The sequence below is a fragment of the Vespula vulgaris genome, chromosome 4 (genome assembly GCF_905475345.1).
Source record: "Vespula vulgaris chromosome 4, iyVesVulg1.1, whole genome shotgun sequence".
Lineage (NCBI taxonomy): Eukaryota > Metazoa > Arthropoda > Insecta > Hymenoptera > Vespidae > Vespula > Vespula vulgaris.
This window is the reverse complement of record NC_066589.1, coordinates 5,155,939-5,173,268: the sequence shown is the minus strand read 5'-3', so window position 1 is coordinate 5,173,268 and position 17,330 is coordinate 5,155,939. Positions and strand designations below refer to the sequence as shown.

At 30.8% G+C, this 17,330-nt stretch overlaps 1 protein-coding gene across 1 annotated transcript in view; it reads right to left on the bottom strand.

The window, feature by feature from the left end:
* Positions 1-4,234: 4,234 nt before the first annotated feature.
* Positions 4,235-17,330, bottom strand: part of LOC127063248 (mannosyl-oligosaccharide alpha-1,2-mannosidase IA-like) — a 205,951-nt gene continuing 192,855 nt past the window's right edge. Inside the window, exon 4 of the mRNA XM_050992742.1 lies at positions 4,235-6,235. Within this exon, the coding sequence (XP_050848699.1) occupies positions 6,218-6,235 (18 nt within the window). The 3' untranslated portion in view covers positions 4,235-6,217. The remainder of the gene's footprint in view (positions 6,236-17,330) is intronic.

Genomic DNA, 17,330 nt, shown 5'->3' with positions numbered 1-17,330 from the left:
ATTGAAAGTGATTAGATCTTTTTTTTTCTTCTTTTTCTTCGTTCCTTCATTTTTCTTGTTGTTTTTTTTTTGTTCTATTTCTTTTTTGATCGAATTAAAAATATGATCGTGAGTAAATAAAATTGATTTTTATAATTAATAGCTACGCGAGCAATTATTTCGAAAAATCTATTTTCTTTTTATTTTTCTTTCTTTTTTTTTCTTTCCTTCTTTACTCTTCATCCTCCACACTGTTAAATCCATTAAATTTCTCACTTGATTTACGCATGATTACACGATGTAATAGAATGTTCAACGAGCATTTTCATTCTCGTTCGATCTTCTAACTCAGTCAGATGTTTACCTTCTTTCTTTTTCTACATTTATAATTTATAATTATTTTTGATATCTTGAAAGGTGAGAATTTTTTTCAAGGAAATTTGCGTTTTGAAGGTGCCAAAGAAAGAGAGAAAAAATAAAATAGAGAGAAAGAGAGAGGGAGAGAAAAGGGTAAAGTGGGAGAGTGGGAGAGGAGAGTAGGCAAAGTAAAAAATAAAAAAAAATAAAAATAAAAGAGAAGCAAATCGACATACACATAGAAAGAGAGAGAGAGAGAAAAAGAGAGAGAAAGAGAGAGAAAAGGCTCGAATAAACCGACAAAGTTCGAAAACAACACGCAACAGGCTGCTCGCGGAATTATTTTTCAACGTAGGCAAGCAAGCAAGCAAGCAAGCATTCGCACCCTGACCACAAATGTGAAAATACTCTCTCTGATCGTTTCCGTTATTCACCAATTTTTTTTTGTCTTTTTTTCTTCGTTTTACCGATTAACGCGTTCCGATTAAATACTTTATTCGCAGCCTACTCCTGTGATCTCTCTCTTTCTCTTTTTTTTCCCTCGTTTTCATCGGTGAACCAACGAAACGTGACCTCGATTTAAAACACGAAACTTTCAATTCGATCTTATTCATTAATATGGTCATCAAATGAAACACTTTACGAGAATGAAAAAATTACAAAAAAAAAAGAAAAGAAAAGAAAAGAAATAGAATAGAAAAAAAAAATTGTTCACTGTTTGTTATATTTAAAATTCATCATTAAATCAGACAGATAAATAATACATTTTATATGTATGTATAAAAATGTAAATATTTGATATATTTTATTAAATGATCCACAACGTTAAATATATCTATATTAACAAATTTCAATAAATATTTCTCTCCTCTTATATTCGTAAATAATTAATTTATTATTATTTTTACGTTTAATATATTTCTCTTTCTCTCTCAATTCGACATATTGTACATCTCACGAACAAACAAATAAATAAATGATTTTCACTGAATTTTGGTTTCAGTGAAGCGAGTGTTTAGTTGAGTAAAATTTCTAAATCGGTAGTAGGTCGGAGAAGGTGAAAATTAGATCGTAAGTAGACATAGAAGGAACGAGCGAAGTTGTTTTAATTGACAGGAACAATTTGTGGACTCGTTGTGGAAGGACCACCCTGAAAAGAGAAAGAGAGAGAGAGAGAGAGAGAAGGACGATCGAAATAAACGTTTCGTTCGGCTACCGTTCCAAGAACGGAAGAGAGTGTCGGGAGTGTTGCGAATTGTTTGGCCCAAAAGTTAATTTCGTAAGATTCTCTTGTGCGGTCCGTGAACCATGGAAAGGGGTGAAGGGAGAGCAAGGGAAGGTGCTGCAATTTAGGGACGGAAATCATCGATTACAGTGTAAGGAAGGATTAGTGGTTTTGACCTTGGACCATCTCCATAGTTTCATCTTCATCTTTTCCTTTCTTTTTTGTTCAATTATATTTCTCTTTCTTTTTCTCTTTCTCTTTCTCTTTCTCTTTCTCTCTCTCATTATAATTCTGAAATTTAATTGTCAGACAAGTGATTTTTCTCTCGAATTAGTGAACGTCCAAATTGCTTGATAATTACTTTTCGATTATCTTGTTTAACCTCAACAGAAATTTTGTTAGAAATTATAAAATATGGTTCTTTTTTTTTATAGTAAATGATATTTTTATGTCAAAAAAATTGAACGTCAAACAATTGTCGATCCCATTCTTTCGATGAATAGACAATGAAATTATTTTCTAGAGAAAGTTTTCTCTCTTTCTTCTTTTTTTTTTTTTAAATTTACGAAAGAAATAAAAGATAAAATCAACGAAAGAAATAAAAATTTTTGTTTGTAACGAGAAAAGGAAAAGAAAGTAAAAGAAAAAGAAGAAGGGAAAATAAAAGATTAAATATTTTCGATAGACAATTTCATGAGGAGCGTCCGATTTCGTTGAAAAATTTTCTTCGTTGCAATAGCAATAGAACCGACCTTCGACCTCTCTTCTTCGTCGTCGTGCTCGTTGCATTCGCGACAATCCTATCGCATCGTCGAAAATTCAGGCGTCCGTAAAATTCTTTTTCGACCCTTTGTCGTCTCCTTCGTCTTTCACCTTTTTTCTTTTTTTACTTTATTCCCTTCTCTTTCTTTTTTTTGTTACTGACCGATGCGGCGTCTTCTTGTTATTTCGATTTCTCATGCGTGACAAAAGAAGGAAATTCCACGAAAAGGAAAAAAGAGGGTGGTGGGTGGGGAAGAAGGACAAAAGAGGAAGGAAAGAAAGAGAAAAGAAATAATATCGAATTCGTTGTGACAACGTTAAGGAACAAGTAATAATTTCATACGATTTTCGAAACAACAACGTTGAAATCAGCCATTAAAAAAAAAAAAATAAAGAAAAAAAAAATAGAATTAAAGAAAATAAATAAGAAAACAATTAAAAAAGAGAAGGAAACAAGAAAAAAGAAATAACAAATGGGATAAAGAAAAAAGGTGCGATTAAAGATAATTAGAAGATAACGACAGATAACAACCGCTACTTTGTAAATCGAAAATGATTTACCGCAGTGTGCATGATCCATTGATGGTCAATAGTATGAAAATTGCATTATATATGATAATTATGCATCAGATGATGACATTATCAAGCATTTCATGACATTATGAAGCATTGCATGATCATGTTACATTTTACATTAAATAACCGCAACGACCTGAATGGAAAATCCGACATGGGCCAATGATGGACCACGTGACATATAAAGTTTAGAAAGACAATGTTTTATATTATGTATATGTGTGTATGTGTGTAAACAAATTTAGAAAATATTTTACGATCATTTCGTTTTGAATCTTTCGATCTCGATTAAAAACATGTCGATTAAATTTACGATTAATGAACCAAACATTATTATTATCCCATTACTATTACAATTATTATTAATTATAATTAATTATTAATAGTTTATATATTATTATTATTATTATTTATATTATTATGAGGCAAGTGAAGATACAGAGATACATATATTTAATTCATTTACTAACAAGCACCTACACATACGTACATATACATATACACAGATATACATACATACGCGTATATATACACATATGCATGAACATATGGAAGCGAAGAGAAGATTAGTTTGGCAGAAATTTAAGGTGGCAACTCGAATCGCATAATGCTCGGCTTACATTTACGGAGATTAATGCGGTAAACGCTTCCTACTGGTACTCGCGAAATTCAAGCGAGCCACAATTATATACAATACGAGGAGTTACAGCTTGTACCGATTTGCGACCAGCATTCTCGATAGTTACGTTTTGTTGTTCCTAGAATTACCAAATTTGCTATGATTCTAATCCGTTATTAACCTTCTTCCATTCGTATATACACATATACATACATATATTTCTAGATGTATGTGTATACGTATATACATTTATAATTTCCTATGGAAAGAGGCCAGAATTGATTATTTTTAAGATGAGAGATGTACGTTCTTCTTTTATTCTTATATTTTTAGCTATTATGTGTATCTGTCGGCTTAACTTAATTAAAAATCGATAGATGTTTAAGAAGATAAAAATAAATGTAAAAGATCGTTGTTATTAATAAAATTGAAAACGAATACGACTTGAAACGTGTCCTTTTAAGTACTCTTTCTTTCCTTTTCTCATCGTTACAGATAAGATTAATTTTAAATTGGTACGATCTCGTAGAAATTTATAATTTTTACTGGAAAAGAAAAAAGAAAGAAAGAAAGAAAGAAAGAAACGTGTCCCATAAGTTCGATTTACTTAAAAATCGATAATCGATTAACAAGGCACAAAAATATGTGTATAAAATCGATTAAAATATTACAGGGTCAATAAATAGAATTTTAATTTAAACAACGTTAGAATAATCTCAAAGAAACATGTATGTAGTTTTATTAATAAAGTAAGGGTCTAACTTTACAAGAAGATAAAGAAAGAGAGAGAGAGAGAGAGAGAGAGAGAGAGAGAGAGTGAAAGAGAGAAAGAGAAAACAGAAGTGTTATCGATCCAACGTATACCCAATTCCATTGGAGGTAAGTGCATACGTTCGATATAAAGGAGTCATTAAGACCTTTATCCGGGAGAAAACACGAATAGCAATTTGAAGCGTTCCACTTATCCTACCCGAAGATTGCACGAAGATCGTACGAGTAGCTAAATCCGTGCGGACGATAAACTACCCGAAGGGTGAAGAAATTTATCGAGCGAAAGAATGTTAATTCCGAGAGTCTGCCTGTTCCTTCGACTTATCGGTGAGTTCACCATGCTCGCAACAATTTTTTTGCTTTTTTTCTCTTTTTTTTTTCTTTTATTTCTTTCTATTTCTTTTCTTCTTTCTTTTTTTTTAATTCTGTTTCTATTTTATTTTTATTTTTATTTGTATTTTTATTTTTATTTTTATTTTTTCCCTTTAATTCATTTCATCTTTCGGTACCCTCGTGAGGGATATAGGATCATTGAGGTCTTGGAAGTATTCGTCGAATATCATTTTTTGCTTTTGATCGATCGATAAAGATCGAATTTTTATTTACATACGTCGAACTTTTTTCGAACAAATGAATTTATCGAAAAGACACGCGAAGATTGTAAATCAATTCTTTCTCTCTCTCCATCTCTCTTTAATTCAAGATGTCAATTAATTTCGAGAGGCTGCCTGATTCTTTATCGACGAGTTCAGCGTGCTTGCCCCTTTTTTTTCTTTCTATTTTTATTTTCATTTGTTCTCTTTTATTCTATTTCTTGTTTTTTTTCTTTTTTACTTTACGTGCTCGTCCAGATCTCCAAAGTGTTTGTCGAACATCATTTCTTACGATTGATCGAAAGAAATCGAATTTTTATTTACATATGTCGAATCTTTGTCAACAAATCAGTTTATTGAAAAGACATATGGCGATTGCAGAACTCACCCTCTCTCTCTCTCTTTCTCTTTTTCTTTCTCCCTCTCTTCAGCTAAGGACATCAGCTGTGCAAACGGAAGTAGTTTATTCGTGGCTTCGTCAACTTCAAGAAACGAAGAAAGAGAAAAAGAGAGAAAGAGAGTCTCCTCGATGAGTTTTTCAAGGTTTTCATACGTGCCATTCTATTTGTCGAGATAACAAGGAGAGACATCGAAAGATATAGATAGGACTGACTGTGAGTTAAGAGGTCAAACATACTTTTGTTGTTTTTTTAATAACGCACATTTTTTTCGAGAGCAAATTTTCTCGTTCTACCCTTTCACTCTTTCACGTTTATTTTATTATAGTATTTCTTTTTCTCCTCTTATCCTTTTCCTTTTTGCTTTTTCTTTCTCTCTCCCCTTCTTTTTTAAAGAGTACTTCGGTCCTCTATTGGCACAGCTTGTATTCAAACATTTTCTTTCTCTCTCTTTCTCACTACCTTCTCTCCTGTTTGTTTCTTTTTCTTCTTTGTTTTTTACTCCTTACTTCCTTCCTTTCTTCCTTCCTTCCTTCCTTCTCTCTTTCGTTCCTTTCTTCTCTTCCTCTTCCTCCTCCTCCTCCCTCTCTTCTTCTTCTTCATCTTATTTTTTTATTTTTTTATTTATTTTTTTTCTTTCGTACGAAAGTGGCTCATGTCCCAGGAGTAAACCTCGTGAAAACGAGTCGAGACAAAAGGCCGAGCCAAGCAAACACTCGACTTTTAGCTTTACGGTTTTCTTTACCTCCACTCGTGAATCTCTCCTTCGTTTTCATTCTCCTTTTCTTTTTTCTTTCTTTTTTTCTTTCTTTCTCTTTTCCTTCCGTTTTTTTCTCTTTCTATTTTATCCTTCAATCCTTGCCGGAACGCTCATCGAACGATCCTTTTCTCTTCGAATCCTGAATCCATCCATTCTCGAGACCGAAAACGAATAGTTTCAAGAAGTCGAGCTTTGCTATTTCGTTAAAACAAAAAAAAAATTTTTTTAATTTAAGAAAAAAGAGTTCCCTAGATTCTAACGATTGTTAAATCCATCTAAATGCAAAGCGGAAAAATGCAACCCCACCTCTCTCCCTCCATAGATCACCCTTACAACTATTGTAGTATTTACAAATTATCTTTCTCTCTCTTTCTCACTCGCTTTCTCTCTCTCTCTCTCTCTCTTTCTCACTCCCACTACGCGTTATGTACGCCGTCAAAGTGTCACCGAACGCTTTCCCAATTATCACGATCACTAATTAAGCCGGTTACGTCGAACAAACTCTATTATTTGAACGTAGAATCGAAAGCGCGCCGGTGAGTCGAGGGTTGAATTTGTTGAAAATGGGACACCACTTCGTTTCGCTCGAAGGGAAAAAAAGAGGAAAAACTAATAAAAAAAAAAAGAAACAGAAAAAAAAGAAAAAAAGAAATCCAAAAAAAAAGAAGTATGACATCGATCTCTATTTCGATTCATTTTAATGAACATTAAAAATGCATTAATTTCCCTTTAATTTTTTTATGCAGGTGTATTTATATCGTATGTATGCACGTGTGTATGTAAGCATATAAGTGCATATATACACATAAAGTAGATAAAAAAAGAAGAAAAAGAAAAAAAGGAGAAGAAGAAGAAGAAGAAGAGAATGCAATTTAATTGGAAAAGTATAGAACAACGTTCATATCCGCTTTCTAATACATCAAAGGATCGATGTGGATATAAGGTCAGAGAGTCCAATAATAAAATAATACTCTTCGCACGCGATCCATTGAATTTCAAGGAATTACACGCGTTATCGCGTGCAAGAAATAACGTTGCTTCTCTGCCAATGGGAATCCAGAACATCGTCTCTCTCTCTCTCTCTCTCTTTATTTCTCTCTATTTCTCTCATTTTCACTGATTTTTCTTAGATATTCTTCTACTCTCTATTTTCATTTCTCTCTTGTCGAGGTTCTATATTCGATACACACATACTTTCTCACGGTGTCAGATATTATTTCCTTTCATTTTCTACCAACGTTGTTTCATGTTTCGTACGATCTAATACGTACGGACGTACGAAACACATCACGTACTACATACTCGCCAGACGTTATTTACCACTTGACTCGATCGAAACGATCAATAGACAGATTTTCTATCGGACGGAAATCGTATCGGTTTTTAGAAAAAAATATTCCCTGTCGAGTATGATTTAACAATTTTTTTCTGACTTTCGAGTTGTCGTTTATCATTTTATCTATTCTTTTTTCTTCTTCTTCATTGTATTATTCCATTGATTCTGTCAATTTGATTATGATAAAATGAGTTATTTAAATAATTATTATAAAAATTTAGTGTCTTTTTTTTTAAGTAATCTTAAGTATTTTTTTATATTTTGTGAATAATGATTTATTGGAAAGTAAGATATTGATTTATTTATTTATTATATTAGATATAGAAATATATACATATATACAATATATATATAATATTTCTGTTTTTTAAATATTTTTATATTTAACATACTTCTATATATAAATATTTTATATTTTAGATTTCTAGATATTTATATACTATTTAGATAATTTATAATCTAAATATTGTTAATATTTAGAGAGAAAAAAGAGATCTATATATAACTCTTCCATATCCATATAATATCTATATATAATATTTCTATATTCCACACATATGAATATATTCTAAATATAAAAAAATATTTATTGTACCTAAATAATGCGTACTGAATCTTGTGTTTGAAATATCAAACGAATATAATAATTCCTCTTTTCTTTTTTTGACATAGATCAAAGAAAGTTTGCTTCGGACGGTCCCGTGAGTCTATTAAAACGATCGTTCACTACGATTTTACAAGATTCAGCTATTTCGACTGAGGCGAGACTCGAACAGCTATTACACGAACGTTATTACATCGAAAGCTTCGTTTTTCGAGTTGGCGAGTCTGCACGGTAATCGAAACATCGCTCCATGACGTTTTCCTCTCTCTCTTTTTTTCCCTTTTTCCCTTTTTCCCTTTTTCCTCCCACTTCTTCTTCTTTTTTTTTGCTTTTTTCCTCTTTTCCCTTTTTTCTTTTTCTTTCTTTTTTTTGACTTTTTCCTTTTTCTCTCTTCGACGTTCAATCAGCTCGCTTGGTAGCTCCCTCGTTTCGATCCTTTTACTTTGACTCATTTTCTAGGCTATGAAGGACAATTTAGCCCGGGGATTTAAAAAAAAGTGGGTCGCTGGGTCAGCCTATCCTGCGAATCGAAAGATCGGCGTTCCAAGGTCGATTTTATACAAAAAATTCGATTACGTTCGTGATGAAAAAACAAGAAGGAAAAAAAGGAAGAATATTGTGTAGAAAAAGAAGAAAGAAAAAGGAAGAATTAATTATCGATAATCAGTTATCTCGTCGATATGGAAAATTCTATCATAGATTATCTTAAAAATCTATTAGGTGTTTTTACGACGATACAAATATAAAAAAAATAAGAAGAAGATTACTTAAAAATCTTCCTAGAAAAAGTAAATTTTTCTGACGAACTCATTGCAAATTAATCGTCTTACGAATTCCCATATATTTTACAAAAATTTCGATGAGCTAATCGCCTCGTCCATTTACAAAATTCCATAAGTAAATTATTATAAAAATGTATTAGATTTAATAGAAGATTTACTAGATATTTTTCGACGGCGTAAATATATATATATATATATATATATATATATATATATATATATAAAAAGAAATTAATAATAATAATGAAGAAATTATTTCGACAGCTTCGAAAGAAAAATGAATCTCTCGCAATCTCATTGGAAAATTAATCGTCTTATCGATTCAAATATATTTTTCAAGAATTTCTTTAATAATCCATCTCATCAGTTTGCAAAATTCTATCATAAATTATTATTCTGGAATTATATATGTCGAATTCCCAAATTTGTGCTCCTCTTCTTCCTTTGGCCGTGTATTAGCGGAATACCGAATCGACCCGATATTTGTTCTTCGCTACGTCAAATCGCGTATGTATGCATTTAACTGGAGGTAATCGATTCGATAAATATCGATGCATGCTCGAGATAATGATGATAATAATAACGAACGAACTGGTTGGTTTAAGCTTGATCCTTTGTACGATCGATATATTCAATTCTTTAATAATTCCTACATTTTTTTTTATTCGTCACACACGATGAATTTTCACCTTTGAAACTACCTTCTCACACGTACGTATTATTGTTTAAAATATTAATCATTTGTTTAAACATTATATATTATATAAATATTGACATAAAGTGTGAATATAAAATATACGATTTTAATTTAATTTCATGTATGGAAATACGAACATATTATTGTTTATTTTATCGGTTATTTATTTAAATATTATATATTGTTTGACGTATAGTTGCATATAGAATTTGTGATTTTAATTTAATTTCACATTCGAAAGTATCTATGTATTATTGTTTAAATTATAGCTCGTTTGTTTACAAAGTTATATACATATACAAACGTATATTCATTGACGAAATACATATATATTCATTGATGAAAGGTCAATACGGAATATGTTATTTTAATATACAAGTTTCATTAGTGAAAACGTGAAAGTCAAAGACTTTGTTAGCTAATGACGTACACAATAAATATATGGAAAGTTCGAATGACATTGAGGAGTTACAAGCCAGTTTATCGTTGTATTCCGAAGAGATAACATCGTAGATCTCTCTATCCGGACATCTGCATTTAATTAATTAATTATTTCGATTATTTTCCGCTTATTTAAAGAATATATACCGTAATACGTGTTAGTGCGTTATAAATTTATAATTACAAGTATTTACGTAATCGTAATTATCGATAAATTATTATACTTTAGTATCGTCGTAATTATTTAAACAAAGTGATCGTGATATAATCGTCGCGATTATTTTATGGGAGAGAGAGAGAGAGAGAGAGAGAGAGAGAGAGAGAGAGAGAGAGAGAGGAAGAAAGTGAAGAAGAAAGAAGTTTATTCGTCTAAATGTTATATCTGCATCGAAATAACGTGAGTATAAAAAATATTATTTTAATATTAAAACTCGTGTAATGAGAACGTAATAAACAAGGTCGTAGTTAGTTAGCGATGCGAACAATAAACACAAGGGAAGTTCGAATGACATTGAGAAGTAACAAGCCAGTTTATCGTTGTATTCCGAAGAGATAACATCGCAGATCTTTCTATCCGAACACGTGTATTTAATTAATTAATTATTTCGATTATTTTCCACTTATTTAAAGAATATATACCGTAATATGTGTTTGTGCGTTATAAATTTATAATTACTGGTATTTACGTAATGGTAATTATCGATAAATGATAATTTAATATTGTCGTAATTGTTACAAAGTGATCGTAATATAATCGTCGCGATTATTTTATAGGAGAGAGAGAGAGAGAGAGAGAGAGAGAGAGAGAGAGAGAGAGAGAGGAAGAGAATGAAGAAGAAAGAAGTTTATTCGTCTCAATGTTATATCTGCATCGAAATAACGTGAGTATAAAAAATATTATTTTAATATTAAATCTCGTGTAATGAGAACGTAATAAACAAGGTCGTAGTTAGTTAGCGATGCGAACAATAAACACAAGAAAAGTTTGAATAACATTGAAAGGTCACTTTATCCGAAGAGAACATCGTAGATCTTTCTATTTGAACACGTATATTAACTATTTTAATTATTTTCAGCTTATTTATACAATATATAGCGTAATATGTATTACTGCGTTAAATTTAGCATTTAAGTAATCACAATTATCGATAAATTATTACAATTCAGTATCGTCGTAATTATTTTTACAGCAGTTCATTTCTTCAATTATATATAATTATCAACGAAACGTATATAGGAATATATAATTCTAATCAGAAATTTCGATTCGTGAGAATTTTCAAATAGCATTCGTTTTTAGCTAATAATATAAACGACAATAAGCATATTGAGAGTATGAATAATATTAACAAGGGTGGAGTCAATCAATTATAGGATTTCTAAAGGGTTCACTAGTTAAATCACTTCATTTACTTTGCAGTTAAATTGTTTCATTTACTAATTGATTATTTCGATTGTTTAATATTTTATATAATAAATCAGGAAATAATACCATCACTCGCGTATGTACATATAAAGAAAGAAAAGATCTAGGAATAGGAAATGTAAAAAATAAATAGAAAATAAAACAAGCAAAGAGAAAGGAAAAGGACCGTATAAGAACCTGAAATAATTTCTTTCCTTGTCGTATTATTCTTGTGTCGAGGAAGATGGACGAGACGAGCATGTAAAAAGAGGGGAAGAGATTTTTTTATCGGAAAAGAGAAAAAAAAGAAGAAAAAAGGATGGGAAAAGAACAGAAGTAGTAAAACACGAAAGATAGAGAAATCAAAGAAAGATAAACTAATAGAGAATAGGATAAAAAAAAAGAAAAGAAAGAGTGAAAAAAAATCCGCAGCATACAATGGCGTCCCTTAGAATGAAGAAAGATTTTTTAATGAGATTCCCGGCGACGAATAAGGCGGTTGCGGTGCGTTTTCCGCGAAATGAGACGAGCTTACCAGAAGAAGGCATGCTCTCCAATATCATGCATGAGCTTTTTTACGAACTCGAGCTACGAGTTCGCGTGTTCCACTCTTTCTTTCTCTCTCTCTCTCTCTTTCTCTCTCTCTCTCTCTCTCTCTCTCTCTCTCTCTTTTACGTGGCAGCAGGTACTCGCCTTTGTATATTCAATTTGTCGTCATAACCAGAGCCACGGGCAATTTGCCGAGCATATACGTCGGCTTTGTGATATTGTGGCCACGCTGCTTGGCACAGAAAAATTTATTCCCTGGTTAATCTTCTTTCACAGACGAACAGACCAACGCTCGCTAACGTGCTTGCTTCGAACGGAAATCTGAATTATTATAGTCGAGTTTCTTTTTCTGTCTTTTTTCTTTCTTTTTCTTTTTTTCTTTTGTTCTCTATCTTTTTTTACTTGTTCTTCTTATTTCTTTTTCTCTTTCTCAAATAAGATCGATAGATGGATCGTCTCATTTTGCTATTTTAAATTATTGTAGAAATGATTATAGGAAAAGAAAATATATATATATGTATATATGTATAGCGTTTTTTGATTTACGAGATTTGTTTTTGTTCAGTTTTATTTATTTTTTCTATACGCAGTAAATTATCCCACCGTCGACACGCTACTTACTTTAACACGCGATCCCTTCTCATGCGATATAATTTTACAAGATCTAAAAATATATTTCTCTTTTATAATCTTTATCGAGTTTATTGTGCGTTGTCAACAATGCTTAAAGAGAATTTAGTCAGTGAGTGCTTGCTTTGTTTTTGAGAGCCAATTAAAAAGACAAATTTCATTGCTTTTGAGAGAGTTCGACACCGAGGATGGATAACGACAGAAGATCAAATTTATTTTGGTTTTTGCAGGAGTTTTATAACTTTTTTTTTCTTTTATTTCTTTATTTTTTGTTTTTTTTTTTTTGGTGAATCTATGCGGAATAAATATTCTTTATGACTTATACTGGCTTTCCTCTGTAGTATTTTTATTTTCTCTATTTTTTTTTCCATACTGGCAAACTTCATTTACACGACTTTTATTCTCATAAAAAAAAATAAAATAAAATAAAATAAAAGAAAAATTGCATGAAAGGAATGCTACTTTGGGTTAATTGAGGACCGATTTTATAAGATTTATTATATGATAAAATTAAAAGGGATGAGAGAGATAGAGAGATAAAGAGATAGAAAGTAAAGATAGAAAGAGAAACAGAACTCGAAGTACTCAAGTGAAATAACAATAATTAATTAATTAACGACGTTATAGCTTATCACCAGACATCTAACTCGAGCTGGCCATTCATGATGAGGTAGTAGTTTTACGCCTAGCTAGGGGCGATTCGAAATGTAAACGGAAGCAACGCTAATTGGAGGCTTTCTAACGTATGCCGAGGTATTTCCGAGTATCATTACGAAATTGCTGAAGTCACTCGGTAGTTCCACTACCTACTCACCGAGTGAGTCTACCTTCCTAGGATTTCCACAGTCTCCATTAGTACTATTTGCCTAGGTAAAATTGTTGAAACTTTCCATAGATTCGGACTTTTCCAACTTTTCTACTTCTTGTTTCTTTCCTCTTTTTTCTTTTTCTTCTTTCTTTTATCGAGTTTCGCGTCTATCAGTATGAAAAAAGAAATAAAAAAAAGAAAAGAAATAAACAGATTATTTTCGTTTCCGCACGTCTACTAATCAAGTTATTAAATAATATTAATTATTTCATCAGTTTTTGAACTGTTTTTCTTTTTTCTTTTTTCTTCCGTTTTCGCACGACTTTAATGTTTCTATTCGTACAAAAAAAAAGAGGTTAATAAGGAAACAGATATTTATTTTTCGCGTATCGACTAATCTATTTATTTCTGTAATACTAGCGTTTCATCGTGTATCGTATTTTTTTATATGTATGTATATATATATATATATAAAAATTTATATATACAGAAATATATATAATATTTATATTTTATATATTTAGAAAAATACATATAATACAATTTTTTTCTTATAATATATATATATATATATATATATATATATATATATATATATATATATACACACACACAAAGAAAATTGTTCGTTGAAATTAGATGAATTAATTGGACAACAAACTTGCGAAAACAATCTTTATAGGATAGTTATATTGAAAATACAATTGAAGAGTCTGTATTGAAAATAACAAGTGGAAAGGGAAATCGATGTAAGTAGATGATAACGACACACTTGTTAAAACTCAACCGAGGATCCTCTTAATATTCATTATGACGTATTTGTTCAACGATACGCCAACGTGCATCGGCTGCTTACGCGAGCTTTAAGTGCCAATTCGTGACTCGTATCAGAAATCTCGCGAGAGAGAGAGAGAGAGAGAGAGAGAGAGACAAAGACAGAGTTGTTCAAAACTTTCAACCTAATAACGACGTCAATCAATCGTTCAAACTTTTAATTGAATTAAAACTTTTCGATCGATTCTCTTCCGGCTCTTAAATCTTCTCTCTAAATAAGTAAATGTGTCATATTTTTTTCTTTCTCTTTTCTTTTCGTTTCTTTCATCCTCTGTTTCTATTATCTTTTCTTATTTTTAAAATCTTCAACACTCAAAAGTGTTCAATTTTAATTCTTATAAAAAAAAAAAGAAAGAAAGAAAGAAATGAAAAGAAAAAAAAATACTCGATATAATTTTTTTTTAAGCATATATTATAATTTAATAGTAATGAAACACTATATATGTATTATGTTAAACAAACATGAGTGATTTTAATCGAGTCCATTAATAGTCACTCGACGCAATATATTCAAAGAACCGAGAACTATAATTCGATTAGATAAGCGTACTATTTCTTGTTCGATCGTTAGCTTGCTCAGATCGAATCGAATTACATTTGATTATGCGAATCGCAATACGATATCTTTACCTACTTTTCTTTTATTCAAATTATAGCAATCGTATTTATCTACTATTTTGCTTTCTATCTTCCTATTTCATTCTTTTTATTTTTCTTTTTATTTCTTTTTCAATGAATACACTTTTTCCATTCATGATTTACGACTACTTTCAAATGAAATATCAAATAGAATTGGTTTTTTACGAGCGATTGATATTTACTTTTATTACGATTATAACTTCAATCCATATATTTATTCATATATTTTTCAATTCTTTTTTTTTTTCTTTTTTTATACGCAAAGATACACATATATGTATACATATTTCTTTTATGTCAGAAATATATACGTTCGTGTTAAGTTGAAATTTTTATGGTCATATTTGTTATATATTTTGTTGATATTTGATTAAATTCTAACTATATCATTGTTTTCCGATTATTCTGTTAAAATTTACGTTTGACTTTCGTTAACTAAGTTTATTAATTTCTCTACTTAAAGGTTCTTAGAAAGTTATCCTTTGTAGGGAGATTGGAATGTTTGGCAGTTCGCTTCGTAGCCCTTCTCTTATCCACGCTTCGATGATCCGTTCCTCCTGACCGAATATCGTATGGCGAACGAAGCATTCGATCGATTTCACCGTTCTCCTTCCATCAGCCGAAATTGTTATATAGCTATGGAACTCGGCGAACATACCGCGAAGTCATTACATTAAAAGGAATTTTATGTATTCTCTCTTAGCACCATCGTTTGTATTTATTACATTTTATATTTTAAAATTATTAGATATCATCATCATTATTATTGTTTAATATTTATTTACCGAATTTTAATTAAATGCGTTTAGTTCAATTCTATGAAGGAAATTAATTTCGAAAGCTTTTAATCGGAATATAACGATATATACATTTCTTTTTATAGTTTAAAAATACATAAATCAAAGAAGTATATAAAGCACGTAAATACAAAATTACCTAAAGTAAAATTGATTATATTCATGATTAATTAAAAAAAAGAAACGAGTATGTGTGTGTGTGTGAAAGAAATAATCGAAAATCATTTACAAGATCTATCTCCCATATAAATTTTTCGTGATTTGTATCGCTGTAAAAGCAAAAAAGAAAGAAAAAAAAAGAAAAAAATGTATAAATACAAATAAAAAAAGAAATCAATGAATAAACGAAAGAATAGATAGAAAAATGTTTTAACTCGAAATACGAAGAATCGAATGGAATAAAATAAGAAATAAGTGATTGTACGAATTGAGATTTGTAGTCTAAGGTTGTAACAAGGTCAACCTTGTACAGGGTTTTGCGATGGATTTTCACTTCCGGTGTGTATGGAGAGGTTGGTTCAAAGGTCCCGCATCTGCTCACCCCTTATTCTACCTAGTCTGTTTTCCGTCGTGGGGGAGTGAACTTCGGGCGACCACTTGTTGCTGTCCTTCGATCCAACCCTTTCTCTCTCTCTCTTTCTCTCTCTTTCTTTATCTCTCTCATTGTAACTTTCTTTGACGTTCTCTCTTTCTCTTTCTCTCACTTACTCCTTTATCTCTACCTTTTCATCTCTCAAAATATTCTGAATTAAGGTAAATAACTAAAAAAAGCAAGAAAGTATGTAAATAAAAATATTATAAAAAGATTAATCGAAACATGAACCTTTTGCAACGGCACGTAACTTCGAAGCAACTTGAGCTTTATCTCATTCTTCTTTGTCAGAAAGAAAATTTCGTTAAATACAGATATTCATCTTTACTATTTCTATCTTTCTAAATATCCTTAATAAACGAATGTAACCAAAAAAAAAAAAAATGGCGAAAGGTCTAGATAAAAATAATAGAAAAGAAATTAATCGAAGAACTTTGAGGTAACTCGAGTTTCATATTTTTTTCTTCTTATGCTCATAACAAAATTTAATCGTTAATTTATACCCGTACATTAATGTTTCTTAAACACATATTATAGATGCATACATACCATACATACATACACACACACACACACACCTATGTTTTAAATTATATAATCCTTTTGTTTAAATAAAACTTTGAGTTAGAAAGGGTTAAATATTATGAGTTAAATCGATGAGAATGAGTCGTTTAAAAAATTCGAGTAAAAAAGTTAACACAGTATATATATATATATATATATATATATATACGTATATTCGCTATGGAGGATCTCATGTTACCTATTGAATGCACCGAGTTCGCGAACTCAGCCGTTAAGTAGATCTTTTTAGTACAGATAAATCGTGTCTCGCGGTAGGGAAACCATCCGGAAAGTTTCTTTGGCAGATATTAGCGAGAGCGTGGAGCTACAAGCGGCTCTTTGTCGCCATGATTTTTCTTCTTATTCTTCTTTGGGACTGTACGAGCGTAAGAGTATCCGGTTTTCAAGCGAGTCTTCGCCGGCGGTCACGATCACCGATCTCGATGTTTCTTTCAGACTTCGTGTAACCATCTAAAAAGCCTAAAGTGGTTATAGGAGATATAATTTTCGGATTAATATCAAAACTTGTTCGCATTATTGCATTTCATTTGGAATCATTCAAGAAATGTGTATATATATATATATTGTTGTATCGCGTAATTTAAGTTGGAA